We start from the raw sequence: 26,920 nt of genomic DNA on the forward strand, positions 1-26,920 counted from the left end.
CCACACAAAATACAATAAAGCTATATAATGATGCTTTCAGTATACTAACAATCTGTTAAATCTTAATTTATATGCTATTATTAATTGGTAATACACAAGTTTTTCACTGGGAATTGCATCATTTGTCAGAAATGACTACTTGTTGCCTTCTCTACCAAAACACACTATTTTGTAGCATGTACGTATGTAGGATGATGCTAAGCCAATGTGTACATACACAGTACAAGTGGTCTGCAAATAGGGTATTTTGCATGGTGGAGAATTTACCAATTGAGGAAAGTTTCGAAAGCCAACTTACTGATAGGATGTAAAAACACCAGTCTAGAAGTCTACTCCAGTGTTTGTACCTTCCCCCATGCTCTAGTGATCTATTTAACCGTATGAGTTCAAATGAATAGCTTGAACTCTTGTGTACACTGAATAAATATGTGCAGCCTCACCTGTATGTTAGATAGTGTATACATTGGGAAGTGTTTGTTTTTGGGCTAACTGTTATAGTATGTACGTGTTGAGCTGAATCCTCAAAAACATTTTAATAACTCATGGATGCAATTACACACGATCTTGAAGTTAGGCTCATTTGTAGTACTGCTTGACCCGCTAAAAATATTTCAAAATCTTTTCATTCAAATGTCTGACATAATATCTACGGCCAATCAAAATTTTCACAATACATTTTCCTACGTGGAAGCCATATAAGTAAAGTGTCCATTTCTGCCCTTTCCCGAACTTGTATTGGAGCCAAACCATACGTGTCTCTTGCTGACACCTTTGCTTTTACCATTAATTATTTGGTTGGCTGAAATGTTAACTCTGTTGAGAAAAAATCCACTTTTAATTTTTAGCTGTTTTCAGGATTCAGCTCAACTTGTACATACTATAGTACTGTACATTTGTTGATATTTACAAACACTATACAGTTGGCAAATCTACACTGTATACATAGACTACTGAAAGGCTACAGGTGATTCTATATCTAGGGACCTGCCGATTATGCTCATTATTTTACCTATTATGCTATGCTGCACTGTTCAAAAATTTACCTATTATGCTCAAATTATGCTCAATATGTTTACCTCAGTTCCCATGTTTTTCTAATAACTTTACACTTTATGGGAAAACAATAAGTGGTTGAAGCACAGACTGTAAATCCTTGCTAGTCAAAATGTATGTCACAGAAAAGATCGATATACTCTAATAGAACAGTCAGCTATCTGATAATTTTATTAGAGTTACTGACTGTTCTTAGAGATATAGATCTTTTGTGGGATATGTATTTTGATAAGCAAGAATTTATAGTATTGCACTTATGCTCAATGCTTTCAGGCACCTATTATGCTCATTATTATGCCAGCATATTCGGCGGGTCCTTATCTATATCACTCTACGTTACATACATGGTCTGAATGTTAGTGCTACTGTGTTTCACAAAATAAGGCTTAGGAAGACAGACAGATGCATTAGTATTAAAATAGTGCACAGTGCTTGTAGTAGTAAGCAAATCATTTTCGATAACATAGGTTTAAGTTAGTTTTGTGAAGTGTCCATTTTATGCCTCGTGGTGAATGGTATTGGTTTCTAAAACACTTTTGAGGTTACAACTGGCTACAAAATGTAAGAACACAAAATTTGAGCCCAGCAGTAATCCAGTCCACTAGTGAAATGAACATACCCATCTAATTGCATAATTTGACAATTATTTATAGTACCATTAATTCACGACAACAGTGAGATATCAATATTACAAAGAGTTTATAATGAGATATAAACTTTAATATTGCACAGTTTGCACTACATGTTAATAATGGACAATGGTATATGCAGCTTACCTTCGTGTTAATGGTGGGACTGTCATCATCTGATTCTGAACTATCAAATAATGGACGCCATGTACGCTTGTTTTTCAATGGCACCTAAAAACCAATATTATACAGAAAAAGTATGACTTATTTACAGTAAATGCAAAATGTTTGCTTAGCAAAAAGAGCAAATGAGAGTTAATTGGATACACAGCTACAGTATCTTAAGGTGACACAGTAAATTACACTTTAAATCTGCTTGATTTTTGTTTTCTTGATACGCACTGTAACGCACACAAACTTATGAAAATTCAGTTACAGATCAGTGAGATCACTATAGGATCAAATTAGCTGAACAGCTAATTTGAATGGCGGTGATTTGATGATCACTCTAATGTTCTATATACAACAGTAAAAAATGACATGGCAAATTTTTACCACTATCAGTAGCAATTTTACATGAATGTCACTTTTACTAGAATTATAGTAATGATCATCAGAATATACTGTAGTCACCTTTGAAGTAACTGGATTGGTGAGGGAAGAAGCAACTACTGGAATAGTTGTGTCTGCTGATGTGATGAAGTTGCTGTCACTGCTATGCATTATCTCAGCATCATCAATCACTGAAGAGTTTGTCATTAACCTAAAATTTCTCATTTAAAGTTCTAGAGTTGGCACACGCACACACACACACACACACACATACACACACACACACACACACATACACACACACGCCTGCACACACAAACCATACAAGTACCACACAGGTATATTAACTGATAGTTTACATACAGAGCACTTTTTAATCAATCAAATGCCCTTGATTGCCCTTATATACAGTAGAAGGCACAAATGATGAAATACTCTAATTGAACAGTCACCTTTGTCATTTGGATCACCGATGGTGCACAGTACACAAATAACAATTAACAGGCTATTCAACTAGACTATAATATCTTAAGTGTACAGTTCATTGATGTAAACACTCTCTCCTCGTTTAGTTCATACTTTACTCTTCACTGTATTCTTCATACACTGTTACACAATAATAGAGAATATACAAAGAACAGTACATGAAGTGTACATACAGTGCACATACAATAAACTTGTCATGTTTGATTGTAGAAGCATGGTGCAGAAATGTATTTCATACAACGCACAAAGCTATTAACCTGCTACTTACAAAAGAGAAAAGGATTGGACACAAAGGACACATTTAAGTCTATACACGTATATATGATGTACTTATTTCCTGTATAATTTTGATGCCTATACTGTACTCTCAACAATTCTTATTACTTACTCTGTTGCAGGTGATAAGAACAGATCTTCTTCTTCACTGTCATCAAATAACCTTCCTTTTGCACTACCAGCAGTTTTAGCTGGAGGTTTGGTGGACACAGTCTGAGTAGTAGACACACAAATACTACTAAATGTACCAAACGGTACGGTCATACTGTTTAAGTAGGGATTGTGGTGAATGTTTCGCAAAATTCTGCCTTTAAAAATTATCCTACAGACATTTTACGTGGCAAAAATCGCCTCTACAGAATAGTACTAGTCCATATATTACATAAAAAAGCATTAAATACAACAAAACACTTACAGGTGGCCGGATATAAAATTTTAAAAAATCACCAAAAACTCCAATTTTAGTCTCACTGCCTCGCCTGACCACAGTCGCAAGCCTAGAGTCCAAACGAAGCAGCGCATGGTCACCATTTTATGCCACAACAACAAAATCACCCGTGGGATGTGCCTTTTGGGGTTCCAACGAGTGTACGCCCTGTGCGCCTTGTCTTTCCTTTTATCTTCAATCAGGTTGGTTGTCTTCTTCTTCAAGCATTGAACCATACCGAGACATTAATTTTCCATATCAACACTTTTCTGTAGATATCACAAAATTATTTCAGAAAGCGCTTATCCTGCTGAAAGAGTGGGGCACTTATAATTTCAAGTGTTGCACATGAAACATTTGACTTTTGCTAACGCCTGGACTGCAATTGACGAAGAGGTCTGAGACAGATTGATACTCGACGGCGACTCAGCCACTCAGTGCCGGACGGCGAGATCAGCGAGTGATTCATGTGATTGGATAGTACTTGAGTGGAAATTGTATTACTCCATCCTGTTAGTTGAGACTAAGCTCCAGACAACTGAAAGGGCTTGTTCGTTTGAACAACTTCCGGCCGGGGTGAATAGATGCGGACCATCGTACTGAGACAGGTCATAGATCTGAGCGCATATGAGTGCCACTGCTACTACGATCAAAGGTAAGCTATGCATGCTACTACGGGCCTATGTGCTTCCAATTTTGGCACATTATGTACTTTAATAAGCTGTAACTAGCTACTGTGCTACAACAAAAAACTAAACTAACCAGTATTTAAAAAATGAAGTATGGATCTATGCAATAAAAAGTAGTGAAACAAGATACGAATGATAGTAATACAGCATAACTCAATGGGAAAGTCCCTACTTTGGCACATTAGCTATAACGTTGCTCAATGCCAAAGTAGGGACTTTCCCATTGAGCTATGCTGTAATACCATCATTCATATTATCTTGTTTCACTACTTTTTATTGCATATGGTAGATCCCTACCTCATTTTTAAATTAACAATTTTTAAAATACTAGTACCTATTATAGCAGGGGTGATCCACAATGGTGGCAGGTATATATGGAGCTGGGGGTGCAGCCACCCCCAGAATTTCATGTTTCAGGACTGAAATTTTGATGTAGAGCAGCTTCATAGTAATAAATTATGCTGTTTGCATTGATGAAGAGCTATAGGGATCAGTGACAGCCATATATAAGTAGTTCATTAGTGAGCCTAAAGTAAATTGTCATATGGAAATGCATTTCTTTAATTTGGTAAAAATTCCTAGAAGGCTAAAATGTGCTCATGGGATGGTGCCACAGATGTAAATGTTCATACCCAGCAACTGTAGAGATTCTTACATGTGGTGACTGTTCTATTAGAGTATTTGATTGACAGCTTCATTACGTTATCTTATGTGCTTGTTTTTTATTTAAAAAAATTTTTTTTGCACCTATTTGATGTGGTATACTACATTTGACACAGCAGTACATTGGAGTTATAGGGAAAAACAAAGTTAATCATACAGTATGATAGTAGGGACCACAAAGGTGTAGGCGTGGCCCATGAAAAACATCACCCTTAATTAACTTTCCCTGACCACGATGAGGCAGTATTGGTTAGGTAAAGTCCAAATAATCTCTCAGATCAACCTGAAATGCTTTTAACAAGTTGCTACGGAATGTTAAAAAAAATTATCCAACAGAATTTCTATATACTGACTGACTGAGTAACTGACTGATGCTTTCAGACAAGCATAACTCGATAATGGCTAAGGCTACATACGGGCTTGATTTTTTTCACAGTTCGACGTCGTTTTTGCCCGAGCGGTCCTTTTGGCATACCGCAGTACATGCAATGCATTCTTCATGGACGTATCAGTGTCCTCAGTTGTGTCCCATGACAGTGAAAGGTGTCAATTTGGTGGTAGCATGTGATGGCTTCCCTTTGTAATGGAAAGGAAATCATCTGTATTTTTATAGTGGCTATATACTTTGATTGCAGATGTGCTTTTCGAAAGTTCTTGATTCGTAATGTTGTGTAATGGGTTGAACATAGCTGACAATGAAGCATAATAGATACTTCATTTTGATGATAATTGATAGTTGAGGCGCACAGTGCCATTACTTTTTTTTGATGCAGTATGCATGGGTTCACCAGTAATAATAATTTTATTTTTACAAGAAAAGTTAGCAAACAAGTACACAAAAATTTTAAACTATAGAGTAGGAACCATAGCACATCGAAAGGTACTGAAAGAAGCTGAAGTAGTGCACGATATTGAATCACAGTAAAACAATAAGAAGTGTTATATCCCTACTGTGTTAATCCTTAAACAACACTTTTACACTTTTAATGTCGTGTACTACTCCAGCTTGTTTACTTTTATTGATGTGCTATGGTCCCTACTGTAGTTGAAAATTCTAATTTTTTGTGCACTTGTGTAAATGAAGTTAGTGCATGCTTATAAGAAGAGTATTTACAAGACATGAAAACCTTTCAAAATATAGCCGAATAAAAATGCTATGTTAAGACTAACAGAAGCCACACAAATACACACAAGACCTAAAAAAAATTCTCTTTGAAATATTATTTATAATAATTAACTGCTGTTTGTTTACAGTATCTGCTCTTAAAGTAGTCAAACTTACTTTTTTATTATTAGCCGTCAATTCCTCATCTTTACGCTGTAGTTGTGCTTTCAGAATTTTTAGATTATTCTTGGTAGCCCTTAAATCTGAGCTCAGGTGTTTCATCAAATTAACTGCTTCTTCAAACTGCTTCTTGGTTGAAGCCAGCTCATGTTTAGCTACTTTCATTTGAGATTCAAGATCAAATATATACTGTTGCTGCCAACGAGCATGATGAATAGTTAATGAAAGATGTTTTTCCATGAACTCTTTTTCATGCACTACTAGGTTCTTGCACGGTACCAAAACTTCACATCCAACATCACGATACTCACACTGGACCATCTCAAGAGGACACTCGTTCCTGTGTGCTCTCACATTTTCTAAAGGGATGCAACTAAGATAAGGTATGGCTTCCTTAGGGCACTCCGTAGCATGTTTTCCTACAATGTAATGATATTCACCTTGAAATTTACAGTATGTGCAATATACTTTGCGATGTGGACATTCAGTCTGAACATGGCTGGTCAGATATTGCCGCTGAAATATCTTTCCACATTTATTAGGACACCTCATAACTTTAAACTGGCAACCATCACTGTTTTCAAGGTGATTGTTGATGTCATTTAGTTCACCCTGCCACTCACAACCTCTTGTGTTATTGATACAAAACACATGAAGACTTCTGACTTCTCTATCAGCTTGTCTGTTTGGGAATGTCTGAAATTCTTTATTATTGCACACAGGGCACGCATGTGTAACACCAGCCCTCTTCACTACATCCAGACAAGACTTACAATAGTTGTGTCCACAACACACACTCAGGTGAGAATCTCTACAGGGGAAGTGGCATATCACACAAACAAGCCTGTCAGGTAGTGGATGTACAAACTGGTAATCATATCCTCCAGTCTCCCGTTCAGTAGATGAGGTAGACATGACCTTTTGACAAACAGGGAAAAGATACAGCATGTACAGCTGTAAGTTAGGGTTAAGACATACTGTACATAATGTGTACAGAAAATGGTAAAAGCTTACTGCCACCCTTAAAAGACCACTTTAATATAGTAGCAATGTAAGTTATGTTCATTTAGCTACATACAACCTAATAATTATTATGCTTCAATTCTTGAGGTACACATCGGGTTTCAACACAAAATAAGGTAAGCCCAAACAGTTTATAGCAATGTAGCACTACAGCAGGTCCTCAAATATCTGGACATTGATTATCCAAACTCTAATTATCTAAACAGACTGAACAAATGACTGTTTTATTAGAGTATTGTGACAACCTTTGTTTGGTCTACTATACAGTAGTGAACATTCTATTAGAGTGGTTGAACAGAACTCTGCACATAAATAGATCAGCTTTATCCAAACTGATTCACCAACTGGCACACAGGTGTTCCAACAATGGAGGTCCCACCGTAACTCCATACAGAGACATACCAATGGGCTACGTTTGATCCTGATGAACATCTAGTGGCCAAATAACAAACATAGTATTGTCAAACACTGACCATTGTAAAGTAACAACCCAGGTTAGCAAACTTAGTTGGTATGGCTCAACATAAAGTCTTCAATATCAAATTGAAAGACAGATGAACTTTAAGGATTAAAGCATGTATACCTATCTAAACCAAAACAGCCAAGCTGTAAAAAAGAGTACAGCCCTCAAAAAGGCCAAGATGAAAAAAAGATGTGAAATCCAAGGTGGCGGCCAAGAAATGGCTGTGATGGTAGGTTAATGGAAATATTGATTACAACAATTCAGGTGAATTTGCGTTGCCTCCTCCACTAGGATTCAGTGCCAAATTCACCTGAATTATTGTAATTAAATTTTTTGCTGTTAACCTACCATCACAGCCATTTCTTGGCCGCCACCTTGGATTTCACATCTTTTTTTCATCTTAGCCTTTTTGAGGGCTGCACTCTTTTTTTACAGCTTGGCTGTTTTGGTTTATGTATCACTTCTTTTTGTATTGCAAGCCACAAAGCCAGCCATAAACTGTTTTTGGTGCTTCCTATTAACTTGTTTTTTTTTCTTTTTTGCAGAAATTGTGGAACAAAGGAAGAAATTTTGTGTACAGCTTTTTGTCTGATTAAAAATATTTCTATATTTAACAATGCATGATAATCACATACTGTAGGTAATAAGGTGACTTCTTATACATAACTGAACTGTAGCTGAAACTCTCATTGTTTGTAGCTGAACTCTTTTCAGAGTGACTTGAATTCTTTACATGGTGATTTGTTTCCAACACATATTTCTACAAGGGTGATTTGTTTATAACTGATCCCTACAGGGTAACTTGTATCTAGGTGATATCTCTACAGGTTTGTAGCTGAATTCTCTACAGGGTGATTTGTTTGCAGCTGAACTCTCTATATGGTGGTTTCTTTGTAGCTGAACTCTCTACAAGGTGACTTCTTCTAGTTGAACTCTCTACAGGGTGGTCTTTTCGTAGCTGAACTCTCTACAGGGTGACTTACTTGTAGCTGAATTATCTATAAGATTAACTGTTTGTAGCTGAATTCCCTACAGAATAACTTGCAACGTAATATAATGGATTAAGTTATAAACGTAGCTGAATGCTCTATTAGGGTGACTGTTCTATTAGAGTATCTCGATCTCGCATTTGCTACACGTAGTTGGCTTTTGGATCATAACTCAGTGGTTTGTAATCCGATTCTTCTGTACTACTGCAACGACTTTCTATGATGATTATGCCAGCTACACACTGATTTTCAGCTCATTACTCTAAGCGGTTTGCCTGGTAGGCGTGAAAATTAAAGTTTGTTTATTCATAAAAATCGATTGCGTAATTGTGACACAGGTTGGGTTTTGTGTCATATCTCGATGGCCTTTATCTCGATTCTTTTCAAACCACAAAAAGGTACTCCTACGATGACTACTCCATCTACATAGCAATTTTCAGCTCATTCCTTCAAGGGGTTTACTCTGTGGGCGTGACAGACCTTCGACCTTTTTTTCCCCGCGAATAATCAATCATAACTCCGCGAATGTTCATCGGACTCCTTCCAAAGTTGGTACTGAGATCTGCCTTAATGAGCCCTTTAAGTGTGCCAAATTTCAGCCTGATTGGAGCACACATTCGTGCTTTATGGCAGATTTTACAAAGTGTGCGAAAAGAAGAAGAAAAAAAAACCCAAACTTTGGCCAGAGCGATTTTTAAAAAAAAAGTGATTTTCTTCAAATTTGGAATGTAGACTCCCCTACTGCGCGGGCACTTGTGCAACAAATTCGGTTTCAATCGGATAAGGGATCATGGAGCTACAAAGGTGTGAAAATCACGTTTACTTTCTTCCTGTTAATATGTGACCAGATCTTACAAAACCGATCCAAATCGCACATCAGACAAAATCAAAAATAACACCACAAGTGGATAGCTACACTATTGTACTAGTAGTTTTGCCACTCAGTACCACTCAAACTACTCGAGGCTGGTTTCAACACACGTCTTTTCTGGGGTGTGTGTAGAGCTTGAATGGCAGTTTTAGGCCTTGTGAAGAACCTGGTTTGGCAAGAATCAGTGGCTTACTGGTGGACAGCCTGATAATGTAGACTAGATGTTTTTTTCTGTGGATTTTGCTACATATCAACCACTAAGGAGCCAGCACAGCCCTGTAATCTCATCTCTGGACTCCAATTGTGGTCTGCCTCCATTTTGAGGTATAACTCTTGCCCACCCCACCGCCGGCCCCCACCCTCCACCCCTTTGTGAGCACTCATGATACTACTTCGCTTGTCCAACAGCTCAGATTTTCTATCTTATTTGGTGGGAAACTCTACAAGCAGCTACAAGTACTGGAAGTGGTCTGAAAGGTAACAGATTGATGCATCTTTAGTGTAAATTTCATATGTGTGCTTGCTATCCTTGGAGAGTTACGCTGGCTTGAATTCTTTAAAACCGTTTATCCTGAAACTTCTAGCAAAAGCATCAAGCATTATGCCAGCATAATAGGATGATTTTCAAGAATTTTAATTAAAACACGCAATGCGTGTGCCAAAAATACTGCACAGCATGAACATACTGCACATTATTACTGCATTTCATATCAAAAATCTTGCAGTGTTATTATTTTTACTGTTTATGGAAATAAGATCGAGATACTCTAATAGAGGAGTCACTTACTCTAATACAGCAGTCGCTTACTCTAATACAGCAGTCAGGAAATGCATATATACTCTAATAAAACAGTCAATTCTCGAGCATAATCTTGATTTTGAGAGCATAATTGTGAGCATAATAGGCTGGATTTTTGAGCACTGCTCAAAAGCATAATAGGCAATTTTCAAAACATAATCGGCTCAAGCCTATGGATGGCTATTTCACCTCCAACACAGCTACATACATAGCTTCCTCCAACACTGAATTTCAAAGAACGTGGTATCAAGACACACAGTAGTGTGTCATGCGGCCCAAGAAGCTGTCGCGCCACACCGTGAGTATATGTGACTGGATTTTGGAAAAAAGATCCAAAGTGTGGGCATAATTGGCACATTGGCACAAGTCTAGCCATCCATCAAAAGCTATATACAAAGTTAACAAATATTCACAATATTTCAACTTTTGCTTGCGTTAGGAATTCTCCATGTAGATTATTGTAAGGCAAAGACACTCAATTATTTGTTTCTTAGCACTGCATTCCACCATACCGCACCACATTGTACTACAACAGAGTATATTTGGCTGCCAGCTGCAGACAAATGTTATTTACTGGCAGTCAACTATCTTTTTAAAACTCAAAGAAATCAAAGTTCAAATTATGTAGAATACTACACTGCATGTACATAGCTAGTCAGCTAAATTTCCTTATGCTACAGGGGATCCCCCAGAATGGGCCCTAAGATGACAGATTTGCCCACCTAGCTGCTACCTGAAGAATTACAAATACTATACACTGTACACAAAATCACATATCTTTAGGTTTTGTGCATAATGAATTGCAAAATTTCTTTGAAATTTCCAGAAATACAATTTTACGGATGTGCAAAGTTCCTTTTATCCCTTTTGTAAGAAATTTAAGTGCAATTGTCGTACATTTCGATAAAGGAATGTGCCTAATATTTTCAGGAAACTTGACATGAATTACATTTCCTCATAATTTTGTTTAAGTTTCATTATGGAAAAATAACGTATCTTTTCGTGCAAAGGTAGCTAGTGTATCACTCTAATACTGACATACATGGTGATCTGTGAGAAAGTGAATACAGGGAGTCAAATCAACTCCCCAGCAACATGCACTCTAGGCAAGACTGCAGTTAAGGAGCACAACAGTTAGATCTCTTCGTTTTACCTACTAATACAATAGGCTTTCATAAACTTGTGGGACACTGTTATGTCATGTTAATAGCCACGATCACATATTATAGCATGTCAAAATATTGGATGCATTTTGAGAATCTGGACATGTGAATTAGTTTAACATGATTTCAGTAATGGTTGTTAGAAGTTATAGGCTGTTTGTTAGTATAGTAAATGAAGACTACTTCAGTAAGATAGTTGCCAAGAATTTTTCAGCCAAATGCAAAATTTACCCTACAAGCGGCAATTAAACAGCTTCAGCCACGATGTACCGCAGACAATATGGATATATTGTACTTAACAATATATTTATTCATTAGCCAATTCACACTGGTGATTTTCGAGGCTAATAGAACGTCCCATGATCAAGACACACGGTAGTGTCGTGCGGCCCAAGAAGCCAGCGTGCAACACCCGTGAGTATATTGACAGGAAGAAAGAAAATGCAATTTTCGCACCTCCGTACCTCTGTGCTGCCTTGATGAAACAAGACGATTTTTGCTGTGGACATTCCCTCCAACTTCAGCACTCCACATTCCAAATTTAAGCGAAATCGCTTCAAGCATATGTGACTTCACAAATTGGCTTAGTTTCTTCGTTTTTTTTTCTTCTTATTTTTCTTCCTCTTTTCGCACACTTACAAAAACTGTTATAAAACGCGAACGCTATATCCGATTGCCTTGAAATTTGGCACACAGAAGGGGGATATAAAGGCGCATCTTCACTTGGTACCAACTTTGGCTGGAATACAATAAACAGGCAAAGAGTTATGAGCGATTATTCACGAAAAATAACACCAATATGTTGTCATGCCTACAGGGTAAACCGCGTATGGGAAGAAGCTGAAAATTGGTGGGTGAATAGGTTAACTATTGAATCTCACACCTTTTGTGGTTTGAAATAAATCGAGCTTAAACCAGGAAGATACAACGAAAAAACCAACAGTGTGTAACAATTATGCAATCGAGATTAGCTAATAAAAAACGACTGCTTGCCACGCCTACCAGATAAACCACTTGGGCTAATGCTTTGAAAATCGTTGTACAGATGGAATAATCATCTTAGAAAGGCTCTTCAATGGTGTAGAAGAATCAGACTTAAAGCCACGGAGTTATAACACGAAATCCAACTTAGTGCAGCAAGTGCGAGATCGAGATACTCTAATAGAGCAGTCAACCTAATAGAGCAGTCACCCTGAAGAGAATTCAAGAGATCAGCTACAAACAAGTCACCCTGTAGAGAGATCAGCTACAAACAATTCACCCTGTAGAGAGTTCAGCTACAAACAAATCTCCCTGTAGAGAGATCAGCTAGAAGAAATTACCTTGTAGAGAGTTCAGCAACAAAGAAACCACCATGTAGAGAGTTCAGCTGCAAACAAATCAGTCTGTAGAAAATTCAGCCACAAACAAATTGCCCTGTAGAAAGATCAGTTAGAAGAAGTTACCTTGTAGAGAGTTCAGCTACAAAGAAACCATTCTGTAAAGAGCTCAGCTGCAAACAAATCACCTGTAGAGAGATCAGCTAGAAGAAGTCACCTTGTAGATCGTTCAGCTACAAACAATTCACCATGTAGAGAGAGCATCAAGAAGTCACCTTGTAGAGTGTTCAGTTACAAAGAAACCACCATGGAGATTTCTGTAATAAATATATGTATTATTATAATATATATAATTTGTACATTTACTGATAAAATATTTAAAGTACATCTACTTCATCTTTTGTTCTTCCTGTGGTAAAGAAAAAAACATAGGTTAAAAAAGTCCCAAAGCCGGCCTATGGCTGGCTTTGGGGTATACAAATACAAAAAGAAATGAAATCTAATCCAAAACAGCCAAGCTGAAAAAAAGTGTGCAGCCCTCAGTGAAAAAAGATGTAAAATCCAAGGTGGCGGCCAAGAAATGGCTGTGATGGTAAGTTAATGGTAAAAATTTTAATAATGACAATTCAGGTGAATTTTGTGCCAAGACCAAGCGGCACAATAATTCACCTGAATTGCCGTTATTAAAATTTTTACCATTAACCTACCATCACAGCCATTTCTTGGCCGCCACCTTGGATTTCAAATCTTTTTTCACCATAACCTTTTTGAGGGCCGCACACTTTTTTTACAGCTTGGCTGTTTTGGATTAGATTTATATGTCTAAAGTTACCTAGTGTTTTGTAAAACATCATGGCTATTCACTTGACATCATGGTGGCCTGTAAATATACGCATTCTCAGATTTTTCTGAAGACCTCTGCCAGCAGGGGCACATCATATGACAACAGTAGTTACCGTATCTCTTCCTATACTATGATTGATACAGGACCTAGAAAAGGGATCCATGATACTGAGGAAACTGTACAAGGAATGTGAGTCAGAAGCTACAGAGAACACTACAAAAAGTTATCTATTCAACTGCTACATTAAGAAGTTTGACCATTCTACTAGAAAGGCCATCATCGGTGTGCGAAATAACGTCCAGACACACATTTTTCGACCAATTACACCAGGTGTCAGGCCATAATTGAATTTGTCCGGAAATACTGTCCTTTCAAGTTTATAGTGTTAGCATTGGGCTAGGAGGGAGGCCAGACATGATGGTATTGACATGTAATTAAAGTTATGTGTTTTGGGTTTGTATATACTGACCACAAAAGCATGCCTAAGTTAACTTCTGAGGTTAAAAGTATACTATGTTGTGCCAGTCTACTTGGATCAGTCACCTGTACTGCAGTAGTAAAATGTATTTATAATGTGATTGCCATTAGTATTTTTACTTGTAGTATTCATGATCACTTGTACAACCAGTTTATGAACAAGGCATCAGTACATCTAGGGATATAGAGCCACTATATATTCTAAGCCATGGCAGCATAAGCAAAGTTTGACTATATAGCTATATCATTCCAAGGCAAGTAGAAGGCCTTGCTGAAGTCCTTATGGCTCTTTTCCTACAAAGGCCCAATAGACCGTATTTCAAATGACGTCCCACGAATTTTCTATTTGGGGGACTCTTATATTTTCGAGTATTATCACCAATGGTGATCGAGATTTCACAGATTGATATAGAAGCTAACAAACAATATATCGAGGCGAAACTACCAGGTTTGGTTATTACAGCAAAGAAACAATACTATTTCTTCTAAACTTTGAAAACCCGCTGAAAAATTCTAACCCAGTGTTTGAGAATACCCTTATAACTGTACCTGTTAGTTTTACGCCAATAGCTTCTTCCAGGATTGAATAGTGATTTGAATTGTATTAAGCCCCATTGGAACTCTCACTCGAAATTGTTAGAATACCCCAAATAGCCGCAGCCATTTTATTTCGTGATGTCATTTGGAATACAGTCTATTGATTCTATAGAAGCCCTTTCATGTGGCCAGTAGCTACCCTTTAAAATGCTATACTATCAGTATCAGTGAGTGGTTGATAAGTAATCAGTTCTACAGTACATTGGTGGCCCCAATGTTTGAAACAAGCATCCAAGTGGTAGAAACACAGGAAAATAGAAGAAATAAAAGTTAAAATGTCCAATCAAATTGCTTGATGTCCACTCAAATTTTGCAATGTCCTGACAGTACGACAGGATAATATCAGACATGGGGCCAAGTACATGAGTACTTATACTTAAGTACACTTAAGTACAAATTTGAAAGTACTTGTACTTTACTTAAATACTTTCTTAATTTCCCCAATGTACTTGTACTTATACTCAAGTACTTCACTAAGTACTTGTATGTACTTGAGTACTTAAAGTACTTTTAAGTACTTGTAAGTACTGCAAACATTGTATGTAGTTTGTACACAATGGGTGTACAATGAGAATAACAAAATTGTATGAAGGTGCAATTTACAACTACTTGCGATTCTTCTACTGCCTTCCCCAACCATACTATGTATCATGTTGCCACGATTAATGATGTCATAGCTTTATAGCAAACAAAAACAATGCTGCTGTTCTAGGCAGTGCATTTTAAGAGTATAAGAGAGAGAGAGAATGGTTGACAAAAACCTGAAAGTATCAACCCCCCTAGGCACACTTACATACTACAATACACTGAATACAGTGTATATTTTACTACAGCAAAATGTACTTTACTTAAGTACTTCCAGCATGTACTTGTACTTTACTTAAGTACTATCTTGAGTGCTGCAGGAGTACTTGTACTTGTACTTGGAAAATTCAAAAGTACTTGTACTTTACTTAAGTACTTTTAAATGTACTTGGCCCCATGTCTGCAGGATATGTCTGAAAAGTTATTTCGTACACTGCATCATTAGCAATGAATAATAAGCGAGCCTTCGGTTAAACATAGGCCTACCAATATCTTGCATACGTTCTTTGGTATAGGGCAATAGAAGCCCTATTTCTTTTGCTGGGCTAGATGGACTGTCCTTCCAAGCACTAGTTGGCATGTGCTGGACAACCTTTAGAAGAGATGTATAAATAAATAAATAAATTGAAAAAAAAACAAAAACAAAAAAAAACAGGTTGGATTCACTTTATAGAATAATACTAGTCCATCTAACATCAAATACTGCATTAAAACAAGAAAACACTAATTGGCGGCCGGATAAGTTTTAGTCTGCCTGCAGCCTGCCTGCCTGACCACACTCACAAGGCTGGAGGTCAAATGAAGCAGCACATGGCCACCATTTTATTCCACAATAACAAACTCAACAGTGGGATTTGCGTTTTGGGGTTCCAACGATTGTGTGCCCTCTGAGCCTTGCCTTTCCTTTAATCATCAATTAGGCTAATATTCTTCCTTCTTCATGCAATGAAACCATCTTGAGGCATTAATTTTTCCTATCAACATTTTCCTTGAGCAGCACAGCTATTTAGATACCACTGTAACTTCACACGATCTGGTTGATCAATAAAGATCAAGCACCAATACCATACCTCTTGGTTGATCAATAAAGATCAAGCACCAATACCATACCTCTTGGTTGATCAATAAAGATCAAGCACCAATACCATACCTCTTACCAATGTATCACCCTGTTTATTATCCTGTCTGTGTGACACATGTAAACCCTATGCTGACTTGAGATACTCTAATATAGCAGTCACCCTATTAGATGTAAGTATATGAAGTAAGAATCTAAGCAATAAAATAAAAAGTTGCGAAACGAATGACAGCATAGTTCGGTGGAAAATCCCTACTTTGGCAATGAACAAAATCATGATAAGGTATAACATGCCAATGTAGAGATTTTCCCCACTGAGTTACGCTGTAATACCATCATTCATCTCTTGTTTCACTGCTTTTTATTGTTTGGATCCCCAGGGATTTTTCTAGGGGGGGGGGGGGGGGGGGGGGGGGGGGCAAGGGGGGCATTTTGCCCCCCTTGCCCCCCCTATTTAATTTAAAAAAATTTAATATACTAGTTATACAAAAGTATGTTTGAAAAGGTGTAGAAAGGAGAAAAAAACCATGACTGGCAATTTCATGTATATGTATCCATAGGAACTCTAGAGAGTGACTTATTATCTCAAAGTACCCCATGTGGAACCAAATGGATATTAGTTTATCACACAGTACAATAGTACTGTATAGTAGGGACGATGAAGGTGTGGGCGTGGTCTACAAAGAAAAATCTACCCAAATCATCTTCAGAAATCCTTCACGGCCATTTCACAGTATTGGTCAGGTATGTATAAACAAGCCCAAATGTGTCTTCAGAACGACCCAATATGTTTCCGATGAGGTGCTACAAAATTTAAAAAAAAATTACTTTAGCGAATTTTCTACTGCCTCACTGCCTCATTGATGCGTTCAGTCAAGCGTAGCGGAAAACTGGCTACAGCTACAGCCTTGCTTCTTTGGCAGAAACACTTCGAATTTTGTGGAGAAAAAACCTTTCACACCTACGATGTGTGCACTACTGTCTTACTGTTTTATCTTTGATCCTTCTTTATTGTGGCCATCTCTCATGGGTACGGCTTCCATTAAAGCACGCACACCACAGCGCCCCAACATATTGGAGTAAACGTGCAGCATAATTGTAGCAAGCACGTGATTTTAATGTTGGGATACACCTCGGGATATGTTGCTGCCTGTACAACATCGCCACTACACGCGTAAGGATTAGAGTGTGCTTGCTTTGGCTCGAAGGTGGTTTCTTTTCCGAGTTTAAAAACCGGTTGTATATGGCGCCTCTCTACAGACTCTATGGGTAGCTTTCCCAGAGCACTTTTCAGGCGTACTACAACTGAAAAACACCGTAGTAGGCCTCATAGGCTCGCGTATCTCGTCGTCTAGAAAGTGGGCATGACCCATACTTACACGAACTAAAGTAAGAGCAGCCCTGAGGCTTTGTTGAGAGAAATAGTGGAAAATAATACTGTAGACACACTATAAAACAGTTGAAAAGATACTTCTGTGGGTAATGTGTTGTTTAAAGCGGTTTGTTAAAAATCCGCATCCTTAGGAACGTTTAGCTGTGTATTTTGAGAATTGAAGGGGGGGGGGAATTACTAAATACGGTTATTGAATAAAAATTTATAAAAAAAGGACACAAACAAGAACAAGAAAAAATTAAGAATTTTCCATATTAGTAGGGACTGTAGCAATAAAAAGCACTGAAACAAGCCGCTGAGACAAAACACAACTGAATGATTGCATTTTAATCCTTACTTTAGCCTGCTATGATGTATGGTTAAAGTAGGGATTAAAATGCAATCATTCAGTTGTGTTTTGTCTCAGCGGCTTGTTTCAGTGCTTTTTATTGCTGCAGTCCCTACTCATATGGAAAATTCCTAATTTTTCTTACACTTGTTTATTAAGGCTTTACAGCACAAGTGCTGAAGATATCAGTAGGGAATTGTCCTGGTGATCGAGAGGTCCCAAGTCCAATGCTCGAGCAGGGACTCACTACTACTGTTGTTTCCTTGAGCAAGAAACTTAGCCCCCATTGCTCCAGCCACCCAGCTGTTAAACCGGGGAACATATTGTATATGGACACATCAGTAATTACTGGCTGTCCAGTACAATAAATATAAATATATAAATGTGCAATTTAGGGCACAGCTGAAGAACAGCCTTGGCTGATGGTGCCATCCCTGTCAAAATAAATTGTTCTGATTGAAGTGAGAAGGACCTGCTACCACAAACACACTGTCGAAGAGTGCAACAGTGAGGATAGTATGCACTTCATCCAGCCAGAGTACAGCTATACGCAGTGAACTGTCAACCTTGGTGGGACAATGTTAAGGATATGTATTACAATGTAACTGTCAGGTGTATATGTATGCACATGTGTACAAATCGTTGTGTGACAATTATTAGAATCATGAACATGTGAACGTGAAACATGGTGTCAGGAGTAAACCGTTCGTTATTTGAGATGTCGAATTGTCAACTTCCTACCCCCGACACGATGAACTGCACTGGGAATGTTTCAGAAAATTGGACGGTGTTCAAGAATCCTATGATGACTTTACCATTGCCTCACAACCAGCCTGTGAAGATAAGTTGATAAAAGCAGCAACATTAAAGATAATGGGAAAGGAGTGCAGCCAAATCCTTTCATGCTTAGAGCTCACCGACGCTGACAAGGAGATTCCCAGCAAGATTTTCAAGAAGTTAGATGATTATTTTGTGACTACACTGAATGATGAAACACCAGAGAGTGATGAAGCGATTTACACTGTTGAGCATGTGGGAGCTGTTAAACATAATTGTAAAGGACAGTTCTTTGTACCATTGTGGTTCCACCATGAGCTAGGGAGCACCACTATAAACTGTCGGTTGGACATGAGAGCTACCTGTAATGTGATTAGTCTGGAAGATGCGTGCACAATCCTACATGCCAATAACCCATCTCTGCACCCAAAAGCCACACAGCTGAGATGCTATGACAACTCGGTCATAAACACCTTAGGCCATACATGCAGTTATCATGACAAGACGTCCAGCTGAGCTTTAAAGTTATCAAAGGAGACCAGAAGCCACTACTCTCAGATACCACATATAAGGCATTAGGCCTTATAACAGTGCATACAGTATGTAATGTTAAAAGCACAAAACTTGTTGAACAGTACGACCAAGAGTTCATAATATTTGTATGGGGGAGAGTGTCTAACTCTCAGTATGGCCTGTACAAACACCCTACGTAAAGTTTACCAAAGTTCACCTTTCATCAAATCAACACCTTTACTGGGGATAGAAACTGTTGATTGGTGTTGATGAAGGTAAAGCCTTTGTTCTGAAATAAGGCTGAGCTGTTACTTTACACAGGGTGTTTGGTGAGTGCATTCAAGTTAGACACTCTCCACATTACAAATATTATGAACTATTGGTACGACGATGTGTTTAAGGGTTTAGGATGTTTGGGTGATGAGTACCATATTGAGGTACTGTAGATAAGTCAGTACTACAAGTACAGCATGTGCCCTGAAGGGTACCAGTAACAGTGAAAGAACGTTTAAAGCAAAAGCTATCAGAACTTACTAAAAGGGGCATTATTACAAAGGTAGAGGAGCCCACTTCTTGGATCAGTAACATGGTGGCAATTATGAAGTGTTAAACGCAGACCATGTATTGACCCCAGAGACTTAAACAAGGTGATAAAATGACCTAAGCACCAAATGCCAATACTAGAAGAGATTTTGCCAACAGTGTCAAAGGCAAGGATATTTTCAGTGCTAGATGCCAAGGATGGCTTCCACCAGATGAAGTTGGAAGATGCCAGTTCTTACTTGACCACTTTTTGGACTCCACTTGGTCGCTATCAGTGTCTGCACATGCCATTTGGTATACAGTCAGCTCCTAAAAAATTTCAAAGGAAACACGGTATTACAAGGACTTCACAGAGTGGAAGTTATTGCTGATGACATCTTAGTTTATAGCTGTGGGGATACCGATGAAGAGTGTCAGCGTGATCATGATGCCAACTTAGAACAACTGCTTCAGCGAGCATGAGAGCGAAATCTCAAACTCAATAAGAAAAGGTTTAAACTTTGTCTCTCAGAAGTTTCTTATATGGGACACCGCTTGACAAAAGATGGCCTCAGTTCAGATCCAGCCAAGGTCAAAGCAGTCATTGATATGTCCAGACCAGACAGCAGGAAGGCGGTGGGGTGCTTTTTAGGCTGCTTGCAGTGTCTTTCCCGATTTCTACCTCAACTAGCAGAAATTGCAGCCCCACTGAGACTACTAACAAAGACAGTCAGCCATATTTACCTGGCAAAAGCCAACAAGAACAAGTATTCTGTCACTGAAGACTATGATCACCAAAGCACCAGTTTTAATATTTTATGAGTGAATGAGGAAGCTACCATACAATGTGATGCAAAGGGCTTAGATGCTACACTTTTACAAACTGGACATCCTGTTGCCTTTGTCTCATGCTCATTGACGAAAACAGAGCAAAATTATATGCAAATAGAGAAAGAGTGTCTTGCCATAGTGTTCGCATGTGAACACTTCAATCAGTATATCCATGGCCAGGAACAGACAACAGTAAACACTGATCACAGACCACTAGTACCCATTTACAGCAAACTGATTTATAATGCACCAAGCGCCTGCAGTGGATGCTCTTAAGGTTGTAGTGATACACGCTGAAAGTGTAGTATTGCCCAAGAAAAAAAATGTATATTGCTGAGTCGGGCATGTTTACATGAGCAGTCACCAGCTTATAAGACTGATTACCAGATTTTTTCAACTACACCAAGAATCCAAACTGTACAAAGAAAAGGTTCGCCAGACCTCAAGCAGAAACTACCACTTTCCATTAGAGCCTTTTGGTCTTACAGCTGTACTGGTAGAAGATAACCATATAATCTTCAAAGGCACAAAGGTGTTAGTCCTGAAAAGTATGCAAACCCTCATGCTGCAGAGAACTCACTCCAGTCAAGAAGCTTGTGTTAGACGTGCAAGAGATGTTATATATTGGCCTGGCATGGCAAATGAAATCCGGCGTCTAGCCAGCCAATGCTCCACTTGCAATGATTACACGGCCAAACAACAAAAAGAACCTCTACTTCACCAGAAGTGCCAACTAGACCATGGGCCATTGTAGCACAAGACCTGTTTACATTTGCAGGAAAGTCATATCTCATCACTGTTGACTATTACAGCAATTTTTGGGAATTGGACGCAGTAAGTGACATTTCTACTAAAGCTCACTGCTCGTTATGGCATATCCAAAAAGGTGATAACAGACAATGGACCACAGTTCGAGCCCAACTGTATGAAGATTTTGTTAAGCAGTGGGGATTCAAGCATATCACCAGTTCCCAATATCATAGCCAAAGCAACAGCAAAGCCGAGTCAGCAGTGAAGATTGCCAAAGCAATGATGAAAAAGTGACTCAAGACAATAACATAATGGACATGAACCTGGCAATACTGTCATTGTGTAATACACCAACAGAAGGAGGACATTACAGCCCAGTACAGAAGCTGCATTCATGAAAAACACGTACACAGCTACCAACGTCTTGCAAACTGTTCAAACCAAAAGTGGCAAGTGGGATAGTAGATAAAATTCAGCGATGAAGACTAAAAGCTAAACAACAATATGATAAAACAGCAAAGGAACTTTCAACTTTGGCAAATGGAGAAACAGTCTGCATTCAGCCACTTAAGCACAAGGATCAGTGGAAGACGGCCACAGTGATAAAGAAAGTTGGTGCCTGATCGTATATAGTCAAAGCTACTAATGGGCAATTGTACAGAAGAAACAGAAAGCACCTACGCCAAACCATCTTCCATCACAGCAGAAGCGGGTGCTGAAGATAAAATGACAATATCAATTACAACTGAATTCCAACAAGCTAATGAGAATGAACAACCAGTAGATAGTAACGAACAACTTGACAATCAACCGTGTCAAGCTTAGCACCCTGAACTTGTAGTCTCTAGAGCTGGCCGAGTTTCTAAACCACCAAGCTGGCTTAGGGACTGTTAATAATTTATAGGTAACTGTTAGTTTAGCTATTTTTGTATTGGTTGTGTGACTATATGGTGATCTTAATTTTGCTGTTGTAAAGGGAGATGTAGATTTTTAAAAATTTGTTGTAAAGGAGGGAAATGTTAGGGATATGTATTATACGATGTAACTGTCATGTGTATATATGTACATGCGTACCAATCGTTAATTGTGTGACAATTAGTAGAATCATGAACATGTGAACGTGAAACAGACAGTAGGTTAGTCAGATGTCTATATTGCTTCTTTCTGATGCCTCCAGTAGTTGTAATGCACCTATCAATGTATTGCCCCATCCCCCCTCCCCTCGGGCTAAGTGGGGCTTTACAGGGGAAAATTGACACGAAACTACTGCCCCACTATGGGGCATTTGATGATCATTCATTAAGCGACCAAGTATTTTTTGTTGTAACTTTCTATGCTATGTCAAATCACGAGTGAATCACCATGTTGAACTGTGGCCAACAGTGGGGATTTGACACGATAGGTTTGCCCATTTGACATCTGGCTGTGTCAAATCTCCACTATAGCCCCATATATTCCTGAGAGGGGGTAGTGGGGCAATACATTGATAGGTGCATAAACACTGGCAAGGGGGTGGCACTCCAATATATTCTGTACTCTGATCTTCGTCCTCGGTCAAAACGAAAGTCAAGTCAAGCAAGAAATTTGCAGTAGGTCAAAAGACGAGCTTCGTTTGTAAAGAGTATACCACAATAGATACTTTTAGAGTTGCAACATAAACGTAATTTTACGAAAATATGCAAGAATTTGGCCAAGAGTCAAGCGCGGATTTTTGCGTAAGTCAAAGGTCAAGGCTTATTTTTCGACTTTGACCGAGGACGAAGATCGGAGTGCCACCCCGTTGACTGGAAGCATCGTAGAAGCTCTTTAACACAGTCTCCATTTTTAGTTCCTTCTTGGAGCCTGCTTCTTGATACGGCACTGCAAGCTACTAGTATACAAAGGACATTACACAGTAGTCTCGAGAGGACAGCAATTTAACTAAGTTTATTTATTCGAGTTTGTTTTTGACGGGATTTTTGAACGTAGATTGGTGGGTAATAACACAGCTTCAACAGTAGCACAATATATCTAGCACTTACTTTAACAATCAAAAGTCAAGGACGAAGACGATCATTACTCCATTATTAAAGCTATGCATTATACTTTTCTCCATAGCACAGACGAGAGCTCGTGGTGATTTGAAACCCACAATCGCTGATTTAAAGCTAGAAGCGCCAGCGCGTATTAAAAGCAGACCGGGAAGCATTCAGAGGACCGCAGAGGACAGAGGAAATCGATCGTTGGAACTGAACTCCTAGTCTGGGACTTAGTGTATAGAGGGCCAAACTCTCCCCTACAATATTAACTAATTAATCCTCGAATTCATAGTATCGGCTCGAGCTTCATTATTTTGACTCCGCTCTTGGCGGGCTCTTGATAAAACTGTGCTGGTGGCGTCAAATTTAGATTGATTTGGAAAGTGTAACCATGGCAATAACTATACACTTATCCACCGATACTGGCGGATACGACTACAGCTGTGTGGATATCCCTCCAGATCGTCTTGTCTGTAAAATATGTCACTTTACCAGTCGTGATCCTCATCTGAGTGTGTGTTGTGGACACACTTTTTGCAGCTCCTGCTTGGCAAATGCTAAGAAGGCCAATATACTCATTTGCCCAGTTTGCCGAGATGAAGAATTTGTTTCTGTCCCTAACAAACAAGTTGGCAGGGAGATTAGGAGTCTTCATGTGATGTGTACTAACAAGGAGAGAGGTTGTGAGTGGCAGGGTGAATTGAATGACATCAACAATCACTTTGGGAGCAGTGATGGTTGTCAATTTGAGGATGTGAAGTGTTCCAATGAGTGTGGGAAGATGTTACAACGACAATATCTGACCAGTCATGTTGAGATTGAGTGTCCATGTCGTAACGTTGACTGTCAGTACTGCCACATTACAGGAGAACATCAGTTTATTGAGGGAGAACACAAGGAACAGTGTCCCAAGGTTTTCCTGTCCTGTCCCAACAAGTGTGGGATAGGGAGCCTCCTTCGTGAAGACATGGAAGTACACAGGAAGGAGTGCCCTCTTGAGATGATCCAGTGTGAGTATCACAATGTGGGGTGTGAGGAGAGGATGATGCGTAAAAGGAAGAAGAAGCATGAACAGCAAAAGATGAAAGAGCACTTATCATTGGCTAAACGTACGCTGACTGAAACCAAATTACAACTTGATAGTGCTTTAGAAATAGTTACGTTACTAAATCATGGACCACAAGAACACTGCTGCAGTGACACTGCATCAACTATTTCAGCAGTAAAGTGGTGGGCGAGCTTAACAACCAGGACAAGGGTGATGAAATCAGGTGGTGAGGTGTGTCCTGTAATTTTGAATGTCACTGATTTTAATAAGCACAAACTTGATCAAATTGAATGGTGCAGTTACCATTTCTATACTCATGATAAAGGATACCAGATATTTGTATCTATTTATCCAGATGGCTTTGAAGATGCTGAAGGTACTCACCTGTCAATGTTCCTGAACCTAATGAAGGGTCCATATGATGATGAGCTAACATTTCCACTGATGGGAATGTTTGAAGTGAATCTGTTGAACCAGATCAGTGACTGTGAACATTATTCAGTGACTGTGACCTATGATGACAGTACTGCTGATATTGCTGGTAGAGTCCCTGATGATGATGGTGTGGCTTGTGGTTGGGGAGAGACAGAGTTCATTTCCAATGAAGACTTTCACAATGTCACTCCCACATGTCAGTACCTTAAAGATGACTGCATCTTCCTCCAAGTTAGCAAACTCTAGACATTTTGGAACTACAACATAGTTTGATTTTAGCTCTAGGAGAATTACATCAAGTTCTTTATCTTAACTGTATAATACTTTATGCTTTATAAACTAATTCTCAATACTTTTATCCCAGCATTATGGCCTAAATTACAATATCCTGACCTTATAGTATAGTCTCTGCATGCATGGGAATATATGGAGGTGGGTGATGTTACAAAGTTTCAAAGGATATAAATTTTGCAATTATGTACCTTGGTCAGTTTTTGCTAAGAAATTGCTGTCCTTGAACAAAGTTTATCCTATAAAGTACCAGTGTTTTAGTATTGTCTTATACAGAGATAACATACCTATGTATACTATGGTATACAGAAAGAGCTACTAAATCCTCCTCGTCTACTAGTTCACCATGCAACTCTTAATTGGGTTCAGATCATTTTGTACTTATGAACACAACCCAACTAGTGATTACAAATGGTTATACAGCAGCAGTTCTATGTATGTAGTACAGTGATACAGTTATGCGTATAGTATCTAGCAGTATCAATCTAGAGTTCCACATAATTATATTTACGCTAGAGTTAAAGCACTGCTGCGAGTGCTATACGTATGTCAAATAAATGTAGCAAAAAGAGGAGTGGATGAAAGACAAAAATAATGTAGCAACCACTCTACCACTACTGATCATTGCTCATCTCAATTTTAATGAAAGTTCTAGTGTCTACACCAGAATAATATAGATCTATCCATGGATTGTTCTGTGACATTCTATGTGCAAATGTTGTATTAGAAGTGCTCAGAAAAAGGTGCACCCCATTAGAGTACCAATAGTCAAATAAAATTATTAGGCTATACAGTAGAACCTCAGTTATCCGTCAACATGTTCAAATTCCCATGTACATCATTGTTGTTTACACTGTAAAGTTTTAAATAAATAAATATCCGGACTCCACTTATCCGAACTATGGAAATGACTGCTCTATTAGAGTAATGACTGTTCTATCAGGGTAATTGATAATACTGATATAATTTAGAAATAAATGTTCTTAATGTTATATATTTTTAAATTATTAACTTTTGCATATAGTGTCAGTAGATGGCTAGATGCACGGTGAAATTATTTTTGACACATTAAACGAGGGAGACTTTATTGGTGAAAAGTCCTGTTTGTGTGGTACCCCATCACTGACATCCTTCAGTATATATAGAGATATGAACTTTCCAGCCTTATCAAGGGGTTCAGATAACTGAGGTTCCACTGTATACCAAACACACATAAGAGTTACATGATGGAGATGCTCCAATACAAACTGCAATTTGTTGTCACATCTACTTTCTAAACTGCTTAATTATGTAAACTAGTTGAAATTTCTTGCATGTATCAAGTAGCTAAGTATCAAGGTAAAACCTTCAGTAATGTAATTTAAATATCAGTGATTTATAACCAACAACCATACATGTGTGTATACCAAGTGTATTTCGAGATCTCAGTACATACGACATTCAGCAACCAATATGTAGTAAAATTAGTACAAATGTCTCTTGAAGTCTAGTTCTTCTGTTTACCTGTACAAGGGCGGATTTAGGGGGGGGGGGGGGGGGGGGGTGCTTTGGTGGCTGAAGCACCCCCCTTCCAAAATGTTACAATGAGCAAGCTAGGAAGCTTCTAGAAGCTGTAGTATAGGTGCAGTTGCATTTTATGCACATGTATGGACAATGAAAAGATGGAAAGAGCAAGGGGAATAGCTAATCTTATCCAAGAATTACTAAGAGGGGCTCACAATTATTCTTTTGTAGTAAGTCTTACCT

General features: G+C 38.5%; 2 protein-coding genes across 5 annotated transcripts in view; one reads left to right on the forward strand and one right to left on the reverse strand.

Annotated features, from left to right (window-relative positions):
• Positions 1 to 23,538, reverse strand: part of LOC136252944 (TNF receptor-associated factor 6-like) — a 33,607-nt gene extending 10,069 nt beyond the window's left edge. For 2 of the 4 annotated variants that reach the window (XM_066045532.1, XM_066045531.1), the window contains exons 1-5: positions 23,404 to 23,538; positions 6,058 to 6,978; positions 3,109 to 3,209; positions 2,316 to 2,445; positions 1,830 to 1,913 (exon numbers count right to left, since the gene is read on the reverse strand). In XM_066045532.1, the coding sequence (XP_065901604.1) occupies positions 1,830 to 1,913; positions 2,316 to 2,445; positions 3,109 to 3,209; positions 6,058 to 6,975 (1,233 nt within the window). In that variant the 5' untranslated portion in view covers positions 6,976 to 6,978; positions 23,404 to 23,538. Of the gene's footprint in view, positions 1 to 1,829; positions 1,914 to 2,315; positions 2,446 to 3,108; positions 3,210 to 6,057; positions 6,979 to 23,403 lie in introns of those variants that run through there. The other 2 variants (XM_066045534.1, XM_066045535.1) reach the window with 2 other exon arrangements.
• A 253-nt stretch (positions 23,539 to 23,791) lies between these two features.
• On the forward strand, positions 23,792 to 25,129 carry LOC136252848 (TNF receptor-associated factor 4-like). The gene has a single exon (XM_066045425.1). The coding sequence runs from the start codon at positions 23,792 to 23,794 to the stop codon at positions 25,127 to 25,129; it is 1,338 nt and encodes a 445-aa protein (XP_065901497.1).
• Positions 25,130 to 26,920: the final 1,791 nt, after the last annotated feature.

This window comes from Dysidea avara, chromosome 4 (genome assembly GCF_963678975.1).
Source record: "Dysidea avara chromosome 4, odDysAvar1.4, whole genome shotgun sequence".
Classification (NCBI taxonomy): Eukaryota; Metazoa; Porifera; class Demospongiae; order Dictyoceratida; family Dysideidae; genus Dysidea; species Dysidea avara.